This window comes from Aquila chrysaetos, chromosome 11, assembly GCF_900496995.4.
Source record: "Aquila chrysaetos chrysaetos chromosome 11, bAquChr1.4, whole genome shotgun sequence".
In the NCBI taxonomy this organism is placed as follows: Eukaryota; Metazoa; Chordata; class Aves; order Accipitriformes; family Accipitridae; genus Aquila; species Aquila chrysaetos.
In genome coordinates, this window is record NC_044014.1 from 21,356,588 (window position 1) to 21,374,424 (window position 17,837).

Below are 17,837 nucleotides of genomic sequence, written 5' to 3' on the forward strand. Positions count from 1 at the left end.
GGCAGTTACATAGCACTTCTCACCCACAGTTCTCAGCATGCTCTGTAAAGATATGTGAAGATCATTATGGGGAAAATAAGGCACATAAGAAATAACAGCCTAAGCTGATGACTGTCATCACTCTTGACTTCAGTGGAGCAACATGAGTTTTCACTAGCTCATCTACTGCCTTGAACAGAATCATGACCATTTACAACCACTGAGTATTCGACCCAGTAAGTCATAGCAGGAGAATCAAGTGTCATGCCTTATCTGCTGGGATACTCCTTTCTCTAGTAAAACTGCTAGCATGTTGGCAACAAATTATATCATAGGATATAACAGAATGATTGATATATTGCTTCTTTCCCACTAAAATTATTTCATGAAAGGTGAAATTCCACCTGCACAAATTTGTTACATGGAAAAAGGTGCTAGGATGACATTTAGGTTCAAGGCACCTTTTGTGGCTTGGGCTCCTGTAGCTTCAAACATAACTTAGTGGGACTGTGATTTGTGGCATACAAATGAGTGCTAATAGTGAATCTTAAGGTTTCCTGTGTCCTGTGTTGCTTGTGGTAATATATTTTAATAAAAATTACTATATTCCATATCTACAAGAACAAAAAGATTGAGAGCTAAGAAAATTATAACCCAAGTCCTGATTACAAGCACCCCAAATCACTGAAACAAGCCAGACTTACACAAACCATGTGACTGCAGGTTCTGAGGTTCGGTGTGTGCTTGCTGTCCCAGAAAAAAGACTTTGTGAAGGCAATGACCTACAGTAGTTCAAAATTCTGCCTTTGCCACCACAGTGAGGCTGTAAGAGATTATAAGGCTCTTTCTGCATGAAGGAAACTCTTGCTTCTGCTGTACTGTTCAGATGTATAAGTCACCATCTCTTCAAAACTTGCTAGCAACCCCCTACCTTGAAATCACCATGGCAACTCTTAGACAGTGCTAATACTGTGGACACTTAAGCCTTCTGATACCTTAACAAATGCCGCTGATCGAAGTCACTGAGGAAAGAGGAGCCTAGGTTTAATGCTGCAGAGTAGTGTTCTAGAAAGTTGCATTCAGGCTACTATTTGTTAGGAAAAAACATGGGAGGTCAGCTGTCACGTACAAACAGAATTAAAGCCCATATTTGTGCTAGCCTGTACCAAGCAGAGTTCTTGTTTCACTTTCCGAAGTGTCTCCAGTTGCCTGCAGTCCCTCTCTCCTTCAAATCCCCTCTCCAGCCCACCAGTTGAGAACCTAAATAAATTAACAATGCCTCCTCCAGCACTATCTTGTTTCAGGGAAATAAAAATTTTTGAGAGGATAGATTCATATATAGCAGAGCCCAGATGTCATTAATCAAGTAGTAGATTTCACACAGAGGTGGAAAATTGGATGGCAAGCATTGCCACCAAGATGGTCCCCTATTCAACTTCACTTGTGCAAATCACTCAGAGCAAACAGCCAGCTCCTTGGCCTCTCTCTGAACTTAAGAGACCATGTGTTAGCAGAGCTCCTGTCTTCTTAGATATATGTATATTGGAGTGGTGGGCCTGTGAAGGATGGAAAACCACCAGCCTGGCTAATTCAGTCTCTGACAGACAGATATTTCTCATACACCAAATGCTTACAAAATATACTTTACAGAGATACTCAGGTTTAAATTATACAGAATTGTACATTTCGTGGAATTGTACATGTCTTTGTGGAAAGTGAATTTGCAGTATAATTCAGAGAAATTAAATCTAAATACAGTGTATGCTTTCTATGAAAGAAATGGATTGGAAACCCTTTCCACTCACTCCAAGGCCTAGATATCCTCAAGGATACCAGAACAAATGAATCTGTGATGTCAATCTTTTTTGCTGGCATTTTCAAAAGGTTTGACAGGAAGCACCTTTGAGCTTAAAAAGATGGGATAATATCAGTGGATTTATTTTTCCTTCCTCCCCTTCTCTCCCTTCTTATTCAGAGGAGAGTAAATTTGTGGAAATAGACAAACCAAACTCTGCATATGCAGCTCAGCGTGAACACCTTGCCCTGATTCAGAGACTGTCTCGTTCAGAGAATGTGCTCTATGGAGCAAACCTGGAAAACCTTTCTGCTGGGATGATGAGCAAATCTTGTGATAACCTCAGTGTGGAAACCAACAACAGGACTAGAGACAAAAGCAATCTTGGCAGGTAGGTTTAAACGTGTGTAAGAATACTCAGTCATAGACTATATCCTTGAAAACCTCTATGGTAAACTGTGAGGCAGACTTTTTGTTTTTTCAGTCTTTATTGGCCTGGGGGCTCCACGGTGCCAGTAGTAGTGCAAACACAGGCAGGAAGCTAACAGTCTAACAGATAAGAACTCGAAAAAGAGTGACATTTAAATTTGTACCAGACTCAGGAATGAACCACTTACTGGGTTATGGAGAAGGATAAAAATAATGGAGAATAAAAGTAAAATCTTTAATGTCTGTGTATCTTCTCTGGAAATGGCAGTATGTGAACTGAATGCACAGTGGAAGCTGGTTTTGAGCAGGTCTTACCTAATTGATTCCTCCATGTCTAAAGGTGCAAATCATAGAGAACAGTGTAAGAACTTTTCCCTTTTCATTTGCATTGGTACATTCACCAGTGTAGGTGGTTACTATAGCTGCATGCAGTCTCAAGGCCTTTGATGAATTCTAGTGCCTTTTAGAATACCAAGAGTTAGAATAGAGCTAAGAAGAACATGAACTACCAGAAAAACTTTCAGATGTGGTTTTGTCTAAATGGACAGCAGGGCTAAATGAATCATGCTGAGGCTATGCTGTGTTTTCCTGATGCCTGCACTTAGCTCAGAGAAAAACACAGGGGGAAATCAGTCATGATGTGAGTGGTCTAATGGCAGCTGTTATTTGGAAGCAAATGCTGGCAAGGATAAACTACCTCTCCCCTACAATGAAATGTAGCCCAGAAATCAGAATACTCATTGAAAGGCTATAAACATGTGCATTCCCAACTTAGCTCTGACAGACTAATGACAATGAAAAGTGCTAAATACCATTGCTGATTTGTTATTGTAATGCAGTCTTCATTTCCTGCCGTGCAGATCCACGTCAGGGCTATCCCAGTCAGAAATGCACATCAATTTGAATGGAAAGCAAAGGAGTTATGACTACCTCTCTATCCATTCAACTCAGAACACAATCAGTGGTGAGTATAATAATCATAGAGAGAGACAGTACCCTTCCATATTTATTGTTTCAATAGCAGGAGACCAAAACATATTCTACTTACAGATTAAAGAATATCCTTTTGCACTTCTAGTCCTGGGAATTAACCCAGAGTTTAGCAAGACAAGCTGTTTTCTTCCCTTTCACTCATGCTTTCCATCAGGACCAGTGGTAAGGGACTTCATGATAAAATTATTCTATCAATGGTGCCTAATGCTCTTCAGAGACATAGTTCAGTACACCCAGGACTCTCGCATGGGGCAATATACCTATGTTCAGAGGTCATAATTGGTTTGCAACTGAGATCTACAACTCAATAAATAATGAATGAGACAACATAGGCTCCAGGTCCTTCCTCTATTCCTGCATTTGCATGACACTAACTGGAATAAGAACTGGACACCTAATTTTCTAACAGAAGCCATATCGCATGCACACAGTGAGCAGATCTATAGAATATGAAGCTATGATTATTTAGTTAGTCCATTTTAAAATTGGAACTGTACTTTAAACACACTGTGGCACTTGCACAACGTTAAGTAGTGTTAATACTACAGAAGTCACCATCACAATCAGTGCTGATGGGATTGCACCTACAGAGCCAAAAGGGCCCACAGGGCCGAAGGCTAAAGTTTCCAAAGGAACCCATAGGAGATTTTGTGTCCAAATCACTCTCACGTCCAATGGGCACTACATGCCTGACACTTTAGATACCCTGATCTTAAAAAAGTTGCAGATAAATGCATAGTCTCCCAGGAAAGAACATTATAGGAAGAGCTTACACAGCTACTGTACATATACTTTTCCAAAGAATGCAAATTTCCAAACACTTGTTTGAGGTTCCTTCCTGAATTATATTGATTCAGAAGCAACGGTAATGTTGAAAACAAGGACAAAATATATTTCTAATTTTTGAAGACCCAGTTTTGCATACTATATGAATCTACTGTCTCCCTGCATTAATCTGCATTTATTCTAGCTGTTTTGTTTCTGCAGCACCTGCATCACCAGCCATCCAAAAGGAAGTTTTGCTAAGTGGTCTAGAAAGAGAAATCATTTGTGTCAGCCTAAAACGTGATGCTAAGAATGGATTTGGTAAGTAAGGAACATGAATGTTATGTTTGTTACTGGGACTATCAGATCCTGGTGCTAACACTGATACTTGCTGACTCAAGCTGGGCAAGACTGTAACCTTCTTCAACTCATTTATTCTTCTTATGGAATAAGACTACTGATCTTTGTGAAGGACTTAGAAATTCTGAGACTGAAAAGGACTGAGCACATAAATCAAGACCACAGTTTCTTCAGAAGATTAACTAAGGCCACAGAGGTCAAGGGGACCAAGTGCTAAGAGTAGAATGAAAGGAAAAAGGATTTAGTTCTGTATCTGAAATACATGCGCAGTGATTTTATCTTAGACCTTACACAGGGGGAGATGAAGTTCTGCAAACCTTTCAGGTATTGCCTGTGGGGGTGCAAAATGTTTCCTGACCTCTGGATTCTTATTTCGATAAAATTTTTGTTATATAATACACTATTGCGCTGTATCCTGTTCTCGTGGATGAGTTCAGAGGACTATCAGGTTTCACAGCTGATCATTAATACAACTAAACATCAGATTTCTAAATGGTGCGGGTCTGCGTGGAATATCCTGATCCCAAACTCAACTATTCTACCAGTGAGAAGAATATTTTCTGCAATAGGCAGAATATTCTAAACTAGGATAGTGAAATTGAACTACTTGACAATAGATATAATTTTCTTAGACATCTCTTGCATATCCATTATAAGTTTACATGGCCCACCTCAGGGGCCCTAGACTGCATGATGTAGAACAATGTTTGAATTTATCTTATGAGCTTTTATACCATTTTCCTCCTGCAGGTGTTAAATACTAAGGTCCACATAGTTTATGACTCTTGTAAGAAAGTAGTTGGAATCTTTACAAGTCCCAAGCCAGGAAAGTATTCTTATTGAGAAATTACATTTAAATAGCCACCAAAGTCACCAGCACACTTTAATTATAACGTGACTTTAAAGTTCTCCCAAATCAAGACCTTGATGCCACGTAAATCAGAGCTCCCCATTCTCCAGACCACATATAAAACTTACGCCATTGGAGTAAGAGCCTTTTGTGCTCCTAAGGTTCATCTTTTCTAATACTGCCAGTGTCTCTGCATTCTCATACTATCTCATTTTTGCAGGTTTTGTAATTATTGGAGGAGAAAATGTAGGAAAATTAGACCTCGGTATCTTTATCGCTTCAATTATCCCTGGGGGACCTGCAGACAGAGCTGGAAATATCAAACCAGGTCACTGTCCTTAGTTTTTAATTAGAATTAAGATACTTTCATAGTTTAAAGTTAGCTACTCTGGATTTATTTCCTTATTTAGATGTGCTTTGTCTTGTTTTTATCCTTTATTTTTTAAGGAGGACGACTCATCTCTGTGAATAATATTAGTCTCGAGGGTATTTCATTTAATACTGCAGTTAAAATCATACAGAATTCTCCTGATGAAGTGGAGCTCATCATCTCTCAACCCAAAGGTATAAAGGCAAATGCCTTTGCTGGCTATGAAATGCTAATAGTTAACTCAGGACACTGGTATTTATTAGGCAGTGAGATGTAGTAGTACTTTCTTGCTACTCAGTGCCAGTTATAATAACCATAGGCTAGCAGGGAAAGTAGTCAACTTCTAGTAGGTATCATATGATTTCTGTTCTACAGTCAGTGTGAAAAAATCTATTATGGGCTGCACTGCTGAACACCAGGGGAATTTTGGCATTTCTTTCTCTGATAGAGAGTCATAGTCCTCTGCAGTGACGAAGCAAACATATTTCTCCACACTTATAATAACAGAGCTCCATTTTACAATGACTGACTCATTTTATAGATCTGATTTCACAACCAGTTGATGTAGGAAGTTACTTTTTCTTCCTGTGCTGAGGTATAATAATATTTGCCTTCAAGTTCACTTACTGTTTGCATTCAGCAATGTTTTATTTTGGTATGGCTTTACAGACATGTATGAAGAAGGATTAAATGAAGAAAAGAATCTATCAAGAGGAAACAGCACTAGTGGATCTGAGATCTCTTGTGTAGACAGTGGGAGAAAAAAGATTCAGGATTGTCATACAGCTGTCCCCAAAGAACAGGACATAAATGTAGATGAACTTGAGAAGGCTCTTTCCTGGAATTTAGCACCAAAATTGGGCCCTAGGATTCCAGTTCCTTCAGCTGATAGCCTGGATGTGGAGGTAACTGAGATTTTGATGCTGTTCAGTAATATTATGCCCAGCATGTATGTGTCTTAACAACATGCCAGCTATATTAAGAATGGAAAGTAACCGAGAAATTAAAAAAATTAGGAAAGGAGAAAGAAAACCTTGGAAGATGTTGCTTGTTAAATTACATTGGAAAGGTCAAAATGATAGACATGTCTAGAATATGTCTAGAAAAATGGGGAAACCGTTCCACAAAACATTATTAAAAATTCTCCCTTTTCCAGTGGTGGTACAAAATTTTGATTATTTTCTTGCAGTCTCTTAAGTTTTCAACCAGACACAGAACAGCAACATTTTGTGTCTAATTTCCTACTATTAGAGAGCATTCTTACCTATACTCAGCCTATGCACATTTAGACAGATTATATTTTGAGTAACATTAGTGTAAGCTTGAAATAATGTCAAGGATATAAATGGTACCACTCCAGGCTTACAGTGACAGCAGGCTGAAACCCTTTATATCTTCTGGAAACTCTCTCTTCTTTTTTTATCCTCTTCCCCCCGCCCTCCTTTTTTTACTGAGATGCTGTAATCTCATTAGTGTTCATATTTTTGAGACAGGAAGCTGATTCTTCGCATTTACCATCTCTATCTGAAACCAACTCAAAGGAAATCTATACTGTGGAGCTTGTTAAAGAAGACGGGACTTTTGGAATCAGTGTGACTGCAAGTGTTACTGTTAATCTTTCCGTGTGTCTGTCGAACTGTTACACGACCAAGAAACACATAGGGAAGTGTATTTATGTGGAACAAAGATAAAAGGTTGATAACAAAAACTGTTAGCATGGCACATTTCAAACCTAAGCGTCTGATGGATTGACAGAGAAAGCATGAAGTACTGGCTCTGTTCATCCCCCAGTTCTTGCCCGCAGAATCTTTGAAAGAAGCGTGCCAGCATAAAGCACGTGGAAGTACAAGCCCTCTTCATCCTTACTCAATTTGAGAACAAGACCTACCATTGAATGTAGAGTTTGGTCAGGGAGGGATATAGCTAGAGCCTCTAGAAAATGCAGCAACACAAACAATTCTCCAAGTCATGACTGGTTTTGCTGCTCCCCTAGAGCTCCTGGAACTCAAAGGCTGTGTCTGTACAACCAGATTGCACAGGACCATGGCATGGGCTCAAGCAGTGGCCCACAGGCACTGTGTAGTTGTTGACAGTCCCCGATACGGCTTTCGCCTGTGCCTCAACAAGCAGTATAACAGAAGCCATCCCATGCTGGGGGGCTGAAAGTTTAGCTGTGTAGACTCAAGATATGCCATGCTTCTTACTCAGAAGGCCAGAGAAAGGGCCCTAGCCAATTTCATTTCCTAATATAAGGAAATAGTTTTCACTGCTGCCTCCTCTGGTCCTCTAAATATATGGAGAACTCTATCTGCCACATTTGAATAATAATTCCTTGTCCTGGATATCAAAGTTGAATTTACCCCTCCAGGCTGAGATATCTTTACAGTCTTTGCTGAAATAGAGTGGGAAGCAACCACCATTTCATTGCCTGCAGAAGAAATTGAGGGCTGCTTTTTCATTTTAATTTGGCCAGGGGATGTAGATGGACAGAACATGATTTTTAGGTTAATCTGGAATTCCTCTGAGCTGTAAGCTCTCAAGTGGCTGCACAAGTTCAGGTTCGTGCTTTATATATTGTCTGAAAGGTTAATAATTGCTGAATGGTTATTGCATAGTCTGGAAGCTGGGCTAGAGACTGAGTGAAAGGTGCAACCCCATCTTTATGTTAGCATAGGGAAAAATTTATGAACATTTACTAAATGTTTTTATATAGCCACATAGAAATGCATTGCATTTTCCTGAGAAAATAAAACAAGATTACTACCTAGGGAAGTATATTACAACTAATATAATAGGGACTTTGGAGTAACATCCTCTTTCATTTTTTTCCTTTAAAAAAAAAAACACCAAACCGTAATTCCTGAAGCAGTTGCTTTGCAATGCATGTGTAAGTTGCTTTGATTTTTATCACAGGAAGAACATGTGAAGACTCCACTCTAATTTATGGGCATATGTTTTGCAGGGTGGAATTAACACTAGTGTGCGTCACGGTGGGATATATGTGAAGTCAATTATTCCCAGGGGACCAGCAGATAAGGACGGACAAATAAAGATAGGTAACATGTCTGGCAATAAAACTCTGGGCTGCAGAACTCAATGTTAGTGTGGAATGCTTGCCACAGGGACAATGAAACACATTTGGGATTGGAGGTCATGCAACTGTGAAATATAATATGCAGTCCATCGTTCCTCAGCCTGTCCCTGTACTACATGCAGATATCCCACTGAAAAGCCAGGAGTCTCATACCAACATTGTACAGTTACTCTCTGTAGCTGCACATCAGGCTAGTGACTCTGACATCTACTTTCAGTGTTGCTATGATAACCAGATATTATCACTGCATTTACTTACAGAAATACCCTGGTATGTTTTAAGTGCTAGTTATAGAATGCTGTACAACGAGCAGTATTGCTTTCATATGAAGTAGTATAATTTGACACATGTAAGCATGAAGATCTATTGCAACCTGGGCAGCCTCAAGGTTTATACCTATTGAACTTGAACATCAAAGCAACTTGACCCTTTTTTGTTTGTCTGTTTTCTTTTGCCTCAGGTGATCGTCTGCTGGAAGTAGATGGCATCAGCCTCTGTGGCATCACCCACAAACAGGCTGTGGAACACCTTAAGAAATCTTGCCAGGTTTGTACAACAGCAGAGCTCAATAAGATACCCAGTAGAATAAACTGCACTTAGTATGAAGTACAGTTGCAAAGCTGGGCCAAAAGAAACTTCCCCCTCCCACAGCACATCCAACCCCATTCTCCTAAAAAGAAAAGTAGAAAGACTTAGGGGTCACTGTGTACTGTGTAACCGGAACCTGTTCATCATTGTTTTAGATTGCCAAGCTGGTTCTAGAAAGGGGAAACTACCAATTGGCAGAGCCATGCCTGACTGCTAATGACAGAAAGGAGGACCAATGTGCAGTTGTTTCTGTGGCAACATCCTTCACAGATGGTACCAAGGACTACTGCTTTTTGACAGATGGTGAGCGATAAAAAAGGAACTCAGGGTGACTTCTTACAATGTGCAAGAAGGGAATGAATGAAAATAATTCTATGAAATTTCTGTGGGTTGGAAGGAAAACTGCATACGTAATAAAAATATAATGTGCAATATTAACGGCATTATCAAAAATCAGTTCTGAACAAAACATTAGTTACAGTTGCTAGATATAGTCGATTTATCCTAGGCATAAATACTGTATCTCCCAGCCTTCATGAGATGGGGCTGGCAGCAGACACCCCTGTCTGTACTCTGTAGCAGTCTCAGGCAGGAAGCAGCTGAGTTGACGTTGCCAGTCTGTTACCTAAAGAGAGTGCTGCCAGCACAACTGCTGATGCTGTGTCAGTGATGAAGCTAGGGTGAACTGCTGCCCCAGGGCCAGGACTGGAGACTGCCTCACTTCATTTCTTAAAAGCAGAAGATTCAGAGATCACTTTCACTGAATTTAGCCAACAAATAAATGCTGTATCTTGTACTGTAAGGCTGCCTCATAAACACTAAGTCTGAATCATACTTTCCCATGGGGCAGTTACTCCTCTACATTGTCCCTAGCAGAATAGGGTGCAGCTGCAAGTATGGTATTTGGGAAAGGGCTGGTCTCTTGTTTGCATCTGGAAAGAGCAGTAGCTCTGATTCTAGCTTATGCTTGTTAGTGCAGGACCCAAACTAACATCAGGCAGCTACAGAATATTAAGATCTACCCAACGCTTACAGAAGAATGTCAGAAAAAGATAGCATTTGGACCTTTTTATGTTGGTACAAAAGGCTTCTTCCTTTATGGGCTTGTACCAGATGGCATAAAGTCTGTGAACACACAGTGGAATAGAATCCAGTTCTCCCCATTCTGCCTGTGCGATTTCAAGGGTTCACATAAGTTAAAGGAACACCAAACCCTTCTTTTGCCATTCGTATCAGTAGATCTACCTCTGTAGCACACAGAGAAAAGGTCTGCTGAGGGTATAATTTACATTAGCTCCTTAGTGGGTACATATGTCACGGCTCCCACTCTTCTTCCAATCCCTGCTTTGAACAGATAATACATTTGAAGTCAAATTGACAAAGAATTCTGGAGGCCTCGGCTTTAGTGTCCTGCAGATGGAAGGACATGATTGCAAACACCTTGGAGGAGCTATTGTCAGGATCAAAAGACTGTTTCCAGGGCAGCCAGCTGAAGAGAATGGTGAAATTGAAGTTGGAGACATCATTTTAGCTGTGAATGGGAAACCTATTCAAGGACTCTTGTATCAGGTACCAGGCAGTACTATCACTGGGACTCGGGATGGGTAACATTAATAAAGACAATGGGATGAAACTGCATTTAAACTTAATTATCACCAGAGGGAGTCAGAATTTGAATACAATGAATCTGATTTCTATGTAGGATTCTTCTCTAGAATTCTTATGGAGAATTTCCTTCCTAATAGAATTCTTACAGAGAATTTCTTCCACTATTTAATTTATAAATTTCTACTACTGATGCACAAAGTCTGTTGTTAGATGCACACCAGTTGTTAATTAGTTGGAATCTTTGTTGCTGTTATGCATAATTGGAACATTTTTTCCCTGTGGTCATTTGTGCTTTGTAATGTCATGCTAAATACCATGCCCCAGATTCAAATCTCTACCAGGTGAGGTAAATCCAGTGTAACTTTTTTACCTAGAATGAGAAATTCTATACTCACATGAAGAAATTAAATTGTAAAAAAGGACTACATGTGGATTTATTTTTTTCATTGTAATCTTTTCACCTTATGAAAAATCCCTGAGTTTTGTATATGAATATGCATTGAATAGGTAAGACTGGTAACAAACAGAAATGATGAAATCATGCAATTTTCCCACTGACAGGTCATTCGTATCATTAGATAGCTAGGGCAAAAGACACGGTGCTGTAAGTCAGACACCTGGGGGGTGCTGTAATTCTACTAGATTTTTTTTTCTGACCTGGAGTTTGTCCTTTTCCAGCACTGTCTTGCTCTCTGACTTACAGCCTTTTTACTCAGTTTGTGCAGAGGGGCAAGACAGGGTGTTTTGGCCTACAGCATTTCTCCTCCCCACCTCCAGATTAAGTATTTCATCTCCCACTGTAGCTGAAAACAGAATGCCACTGAATAGATGTGTCAAGGAGGGGCTTGAGAAAGTCTGCCTTTGGTTATGTCAATACGGCAGTCTGTGGAGCTGTGTTGATATAATTGACAGAAGATGTGTCCCTGCCACATGCAGTTTGAATGAATTTGTCTGAAAATCCTGTTTTCTTCAAGAAAAGAAAAAGAATTAATTTAAACCTATGTGTCTGTTGGTGGAACAAAAGTTTGTAAACAGAACTGACTTTATTTTAGATACACAGTCACATAAAAAATATGGCCCACTTATAAGACAAATCATACAGTAGTGAATTTTGGCCCCCAGACACTGCTGAGAGGCACAAATAACAGGGATTTGGCATTCACAATAAAAATTGTCTGCATCCCAGTTGGTAAAATGATATGCACTACAAACCATGTTCCGTAAGAAATCTAATATTCCTTCTTCCTGCTTAGGATGTCCTGCACTTGTTAAGAGGAGCTCCTCCGGAAGTCACACTACTGCTTTGCAGACCACCAAAAGGTGTTCTTCCAGAAATAGAGCAGAGTGCTCTGGTAAGGCAAACCTTCTGTGAGTAAACTTGCTTCTGTAAACCCGGAAAAATGCTACTATGTTTTCTATCCAGTCTTGAACAAGGCAACCTTCCCTTTTCTCCAAGGCTCTCTATTCCATTCCATTTCCTTCCCTTCCTGGACTCAACTCAACCCCTAGAGTTCAACTGATTCTTCCTTAGCAACCAAAATAATAGAAATCTGACAGATGTGAAACATGTTTATCCCAATCAAAAAACTTTTGAATTGCAGTACTGTCATTGGAGTGAGACAGCACATACTCAAGCAGATCTTCTAGTGAGGCTTCTAAAAATTCTCTACTAGATCCTCAGCCACAAACTGCAGATATTCTCACCTGCAGCTATTATAACTCGTAAATAAAGAACTTTTCCTATCCAGGCTAGCTCTTAATAAACTTAACTAAATGAAATAATGGTTTCAACTGGCTACTCAGCTTCTTATTGACAGTTACCAGAATCTTCAGGGGAAAAAAACCCAACCAACCAACCAACCAACAACAGTAGAGACTGCAGAGACTAAACCAGTGCTATTAGGTGTGCTAGCATTATTATTGCTGCTTCCTGAACACAACTCATGGACACATACACAAGCACTCTTACAATGAACATGCATTTGCATTACTCTTGTCCACTCATGGTTCCTGTCCCTATAAGAGCTGTCCATGGGCAGACAGAAATGACTGTCAGGACCATCTCCCGATAATAAACTGGCTCCTGTTGCTCTCCTGCAATGCGCCCTTTGCTGATTTCTATGGTCAGTCACACAGTAGTCAGATCTGGAAGCCACTTCTACACAATGAAGAGAAATAGACACAAAGTTGAGGCATGATATGAAATGAAATGAAATAAAAAGGGGCCACCTCTAGCAAAGAATTCATTGGGAAAAGTGAACTTGTGTAGTAGTTCCCTGGCTGGAACTCCTGAAGAATGTGGAAGATAAGCATAAAGACAAATCAGTTATTTAGTGAAAGAGTACCTCCCTTTATTTGTTCCCTCCCTTCCAGCTACCATCTGATTTTTTCACATTGAGATGCTTATTGATATTGCATCTTCAAATTATTTTGTTCTTCAAGGAAAGCAGATGGGAGATAAAAGGAGTTACACTAACATTTCTATTATTTTGATAGACGCCAGCACCATCTCCAGTTAAGGAGTTTGTGGCAGAAATGCCAGGCAGTACAGAGGTAGGAAATAGCATGGACCAGTCTACCAGTGATGGAGGTAGCACCTCTCCAGACCTCGAAGATTGCCTGGATTCTCCAGTGGCAGCAGATTTCAGTGAGCCTCCTGAAGAGGACAGCTCAACTTATGAAGAGCAGGAAGCTGAGTTTCAAGAGAAGCCCATACAGAAACTTATGACTCCCAGGGAAAGTTTCTATAAGCGTCTTTGGAAGTTTCATCAAGAAGCTGCCAGTTCTGAAGTCTTCCACTCCCTAGAGGAAGAAATGAAGCAGAACTCCTGCTCATCATGTGAATTTGGATGGGCCAAAAGGTAGGAAATGCCGAAACCTGCTCTGCAGCCTTTCCTTCGGCTTTTAGAATTTTGAGGGTAAATTGCTTAGGTTTAAGTACAGGGCTATCTGCTTCTAATCACTGCTGATTACTGAAGAGTTTGTTTTATCATCTTATTCTGACTGTCCTAATCTGCTGTCTCTATTTACTCTCATCTTATCAGAATTTTGCATAAGTCTACGTTAGAAGACCCATGTATGAGTGCCACACTACTGCAATCATTTATGCTGTCCAGCTGAAGCTGACTGCAGTTTGAAAACAGTGGATAGCCTCTTGTTGGCTTAAATAGGAGCCACTTCCTTATTTATTATATGATCTTTTAACTTCAATTTTCTCAGAGTTGACTTAAATAGGCACCAAAAATTTCTTTCTTATTGTATGATCTTTTAATTTCAAATTTTTGCAGAGAAAATAAAAAAAACTCAGAAGACAAACTGTGATCAAGGAGAAAAAAAAATATGTTATTTTCCAGTCTTCAGAAGCCAACAGAAGCCCTGAGCCAGAGGAGTTATACAATAAAATACAGTGCAAACGGACTCAGCCTCCTTTTACACTCTTTGGGATATACCAGACACTGGCACACAGATGATGATCCATTCCATTTTAGTCATCTGTCCCAGTGCAAAAGAATATAAATTATCAGAACAGAAAGGATTGATGGAAAGACAAGTTAAAGGTCTCTATGAGACCTTTAACTTACAGCTTTAGTAATTTTATCTGGAAACTAATTTCTATTTTTCCACACAGTGACTTGAAATCCTTTTGTTACTCTTGACATTCATCAAGCACAGAACCAGTCAGAGGTTCCAGTCTCTGGGGAGTCACAGCACTAGCTGACTGAAAGTCAAGTGGGGCCATAATGGCAATTCATACTTTTAGCTCCTCTCTCTTGAGAGAAGAAGCTTCACTCGCATTCATGAGTGAAGCTCCTGCTTACATATATGCTTCTCTACTGTTGAGAATAAAATAAGCAGCAATATGTCTGTAGCAAACATTTGCCAAGAGATTCAGTTTCAACAAAACTAAGTTTATTGTTGGAAAATATCAATTTCAAGAAAAGTTTTGGAATCTTCCCAAAAAGAAAGTTCTGAAATAAATGTTTTTGTTTGGTACGTTCTCAGTATCATTTAGTTTCAGCTTTTGCATTTTCAAAAGCAGCCAGAGCAGTTTAAGACAGCATGCATTTTAAACAATATTTTAAATGTAATCTTAGTTTAAATGATCCTTCCAGCTAAAAACATACAAAAACTCCCCAGAAGCAAATAGGCATTAATGAAAGAATTCTTTTTGATTAATGAAGAAATTTCTTTTCTTCAGATTGCTCAAAACTTTTAATGCAAACGTAGAAAACTTCTGATATGAATTTTAAAAGTTCCCTGCTCAGGGTTTCATATGGAAAAATCCTTTCCCTCTTCTTAACACCACCAATAAGAACCTTTGAAGAAGCTGCTTTGAAAAACTTTAACCCATAGTTTTCACCCATAAAGTCGGGGTGCAGGGATCATGAGACTCCAAAAGAAAGTCAAGCATGTCAGTGGAGGTCATGTATGCACCTGCAGGACCAAGACTCAAGTTATTTCCCATGGTGATGTGGAGATGGGCTAGAAGCTGTGCTATGATTAAGCCACTGCTGGCTCATTGCCTTGAGCTTGCGTAGCTCTGCCAAACACCTTTCACACCCTTTGAAGGTCAGTCAGCACTCCACTAGCATGTGACAGCTTCTATGACGCCCACATTGACCAATGTCCATTGAACTTACTCTTTTCTTTCCTGTCTGCAAAAGAAAGGAGCAGACTGCATTTGCTGTTATCCTTAAACATTTCTTTTAATTATTCCATTCTTCTTCCACAGTATTGTAAGTATCTTTGTCCAGCTATTAAAGTACAAACTGTCAGCTTCATTCTCAGCTTTGCTGGGATACTGGACATGGCCAGGTTCTCATTTCCTCCCTGCACAGATATAAACTAACAGACTAGATTGCTGCCCTCACTGAGGGCACACAGCACGAGCCTACAAGTTTTTATTTTCGTCAATATTTCAAAAATAACATTGAAGGCTACTAGGTATATCCAAATCAAAATGTCTGTTTTGCTACTGTGCTTTCTATTTTCCTTCTGACCACAGAAAAATTTTGAAACAAGAGCTTAACACTGGGGAACTTCTGTGATTTCATAGAAGACACAATTTGTGTTTCTTTTAGTCGTGTATGTTTGCTTGGGAGATGGTAGACACAGTTCAGTTCTATCAGAGAGTGAAAGATCCTAGGCAACTGTTACATATGAAATGGCATGGCTTCTTTGCTATGTGAAGCATTAATAAAAGCTATGCCATTTTAAATGTTTTTAAGATGAATGAGGTTTAGCAATATTTCAATAAAGATTGATAGGAAGAAAACATGTACTTTTGAAAAAAAAAAGTGTTTCAAGCATTTCTATTAGCTTTAATGGTAAATTTAATAGGAGACACTGCTATAGTAGTCTATTAGAGTTCATTAATAACAGCCAAAACAATATTAAAGATGACACATATGATTACAGTCCGGACTTGAACATCGAAAGTGCTGAATACTGTGTCTCCAATATAGTGGAATAAAATCAATAATAATTTTAATTCAAGTAATTGAACAAATCCATTGATTTCTGTAGGACAACTCTTACGCTTCAAGGCAAGCATAAGAATAAAAGCAAGCTTACAAAGACAAGTCAGGACTTGTACTTTTTATGGAGAGACAGGAATCATTTTGTATTTCATGTTTCTTGTCTGTGCTCTAGTTACCAGGGAAAGACCTGGGTAAGAGCCAGGGATGTGGCTGGCATTCCTTTCTCAAGAAAAATGCAAATATGAAAATTGTAGTAGTATTGTAATGTGCATACCACTTACCAGGTAAGTTAATTAAATTATGGCAGATGAAATAATTAATGGTCTAGGAATTGTCCTATTAGCCTTTTCAAGAAGCAACCAAAGTACTAATTAATGCCTTAAAAAAAAGAGTGCAAGATTTTGCAAAGGCTGTTTTCAAATTCTGAAAGCCTTTTAATTTTTTAACTAGCTTTGCAAAATATTGATTACTTATTTATTTTTATAGTAACACTGGAGGACCCAGACAGCAATTTAATACCATAACTAGTACTTCAGTTAAAATTAAAATAAGGTCATGTATAAGCAGCAGACTTTTCAGTGGCCACCTAATAAAGCATATGGAGGAAAACCCCAGCACTGCAATCTTTTTATTTTCCAGCTACATATTTAATAAGAGTGATGATGACCTATTGAACACAAAATGTATGCCTGAAACTCTCTCTCTAACCCCTATTGATGAAGAGTATCTCACTACCAGCTCAATGTCTGTGACGTCACTTTCACGGGGAGGAAGCTCCGAGACACTCTCCACAACTATGGTGACCCCAGAACCACGTGTTTGTGGTCCCTTCTCATCATCCCTGCCTGCTAGAGAGACACATGACAGTGAGAATGAATGGGAAGACTTGGAAGAACTAGATGAAGAGAAGGAAGAAAAGGAAGATTACACTAGGGTATGTGATAGGCACCAGATTATTAACAGGTAGAATATGACAAGGGAAAAGAAACAATATTAAGAACGCAACATTCTTAAATATTAATTTTAACTCATTATCTATGCTATTTCTGCATGGCTGTTTTTACTTTCCTGAATGTCCACAATCTTCAAGTAAAGCAGACCTTCCACTATGCCCAGCTCTCCAGAATTCTCCACCATTTGCCTTAAGGCCAGCTCCTTGCTCTTGCCATCTTACTATTTCTTCAACTTTCCAGCATTCTGCAGTATTATTCCCAGTATACAAAGGCCTAAAAGCCCTCTACTAGCCTCTAAAATTAATTGGAGTCAGCTACTTGGTTTTTTTCTGTCGTGTTTTAGACCCATGTGGAAAATCACTTTGTTACAGTGATACTACTGTAATGTCCTGATAAGAAGGTATGATCCTTGTGCTAACTAATTACTATTCAAAATATAAGGCTCAGTCCTGCCAAATGCTGAACATCTTGCATTCCTGCTGACACTAATGAGCTCTGAATTCCTACTAATTTGAGAGCACTGAGGACACAATTTAGCTCCAGCCATTTCCTTCAGTGGGACAGCAATAGCAA

The 17,837-nt window shown here is 39.3% G+C and overlaps 1 protein-coding gene across 6 annotated transcripts in view; it reads left to right on the forward strand.

Moving 5' to 3' along the window:
* The window catches only part of FRMPD2 (FERM and PDZ domain containing 2), a 78,094-nt gene that overhangs the window by 35,305 nt on the left and 24,952 nt on the right, over nucleotides 1-17,837 (forward strand). For 5 of the 6 annotated variants that reach the window (XM_030030467.2, XM_030030471.2, XM_030030470.2 and 2 more), the window contains exons 17-30: nucleotides 1,955-2,165; nucleotides 3,064-3,167; nucleotides 4,184-4,282; nucleotides 5,392-5,499; nucleotides 5,619-5,735; nucleotides 6,211-6,446; nucleotides 7,035-7,139; nucleotides 8,504-8,597; nucleotides 9,096-9,181; nucleotides 9,379-9,526; nucleotides 10,578-10,792; nucleotides 12,085-12,183; nucleotides 13,328-13,692; nucleotides 16,951-17,245. In XM_030030467.2, the coding sequence (XP_029886327.1) occupies nucleotides 1,955-2,165; nucleotides 3,064-3,167; nucleotides 4,184-4,282; nucleotides 5,392-5,499; nucleotides 5,619-5,735; nucleotides 6,211-6,446; nucleotides 7,035-7,139; nucleotides 8,504-8,597; nucleotides 9,096-9,181; nucleotides 9,379-9,526; nucleotides 10,578-10,792; nucleotides 12,085-12,183; nucleotides 13,328-13,692; nucleotides 16,951-17,245 (2,282 nt within the window). The remainder of the gene's footprint in view (nucleotides 1-1,954; nucleotides 2,166-3,063; nucleotides 3,168-4,183; nucleotides 4,283-5,391; nucleotides 5,500-5,618; nucleotides 5,736-6,210; nucleotides 6,447-7,034; nucleotides 7,140-8,503; nucleotides 8,598-9,095; nucleotides 9,182-9,378; nucleotides 9,527-10,577; nucleotides 10,793-12,084; nucleotides 12,184-13,327; nucleotides 13,693-16,950; nucleotides 17,246-17,837) is intronic. The other variant, XM_030030473.2, reaches the window with a different exon arrangement.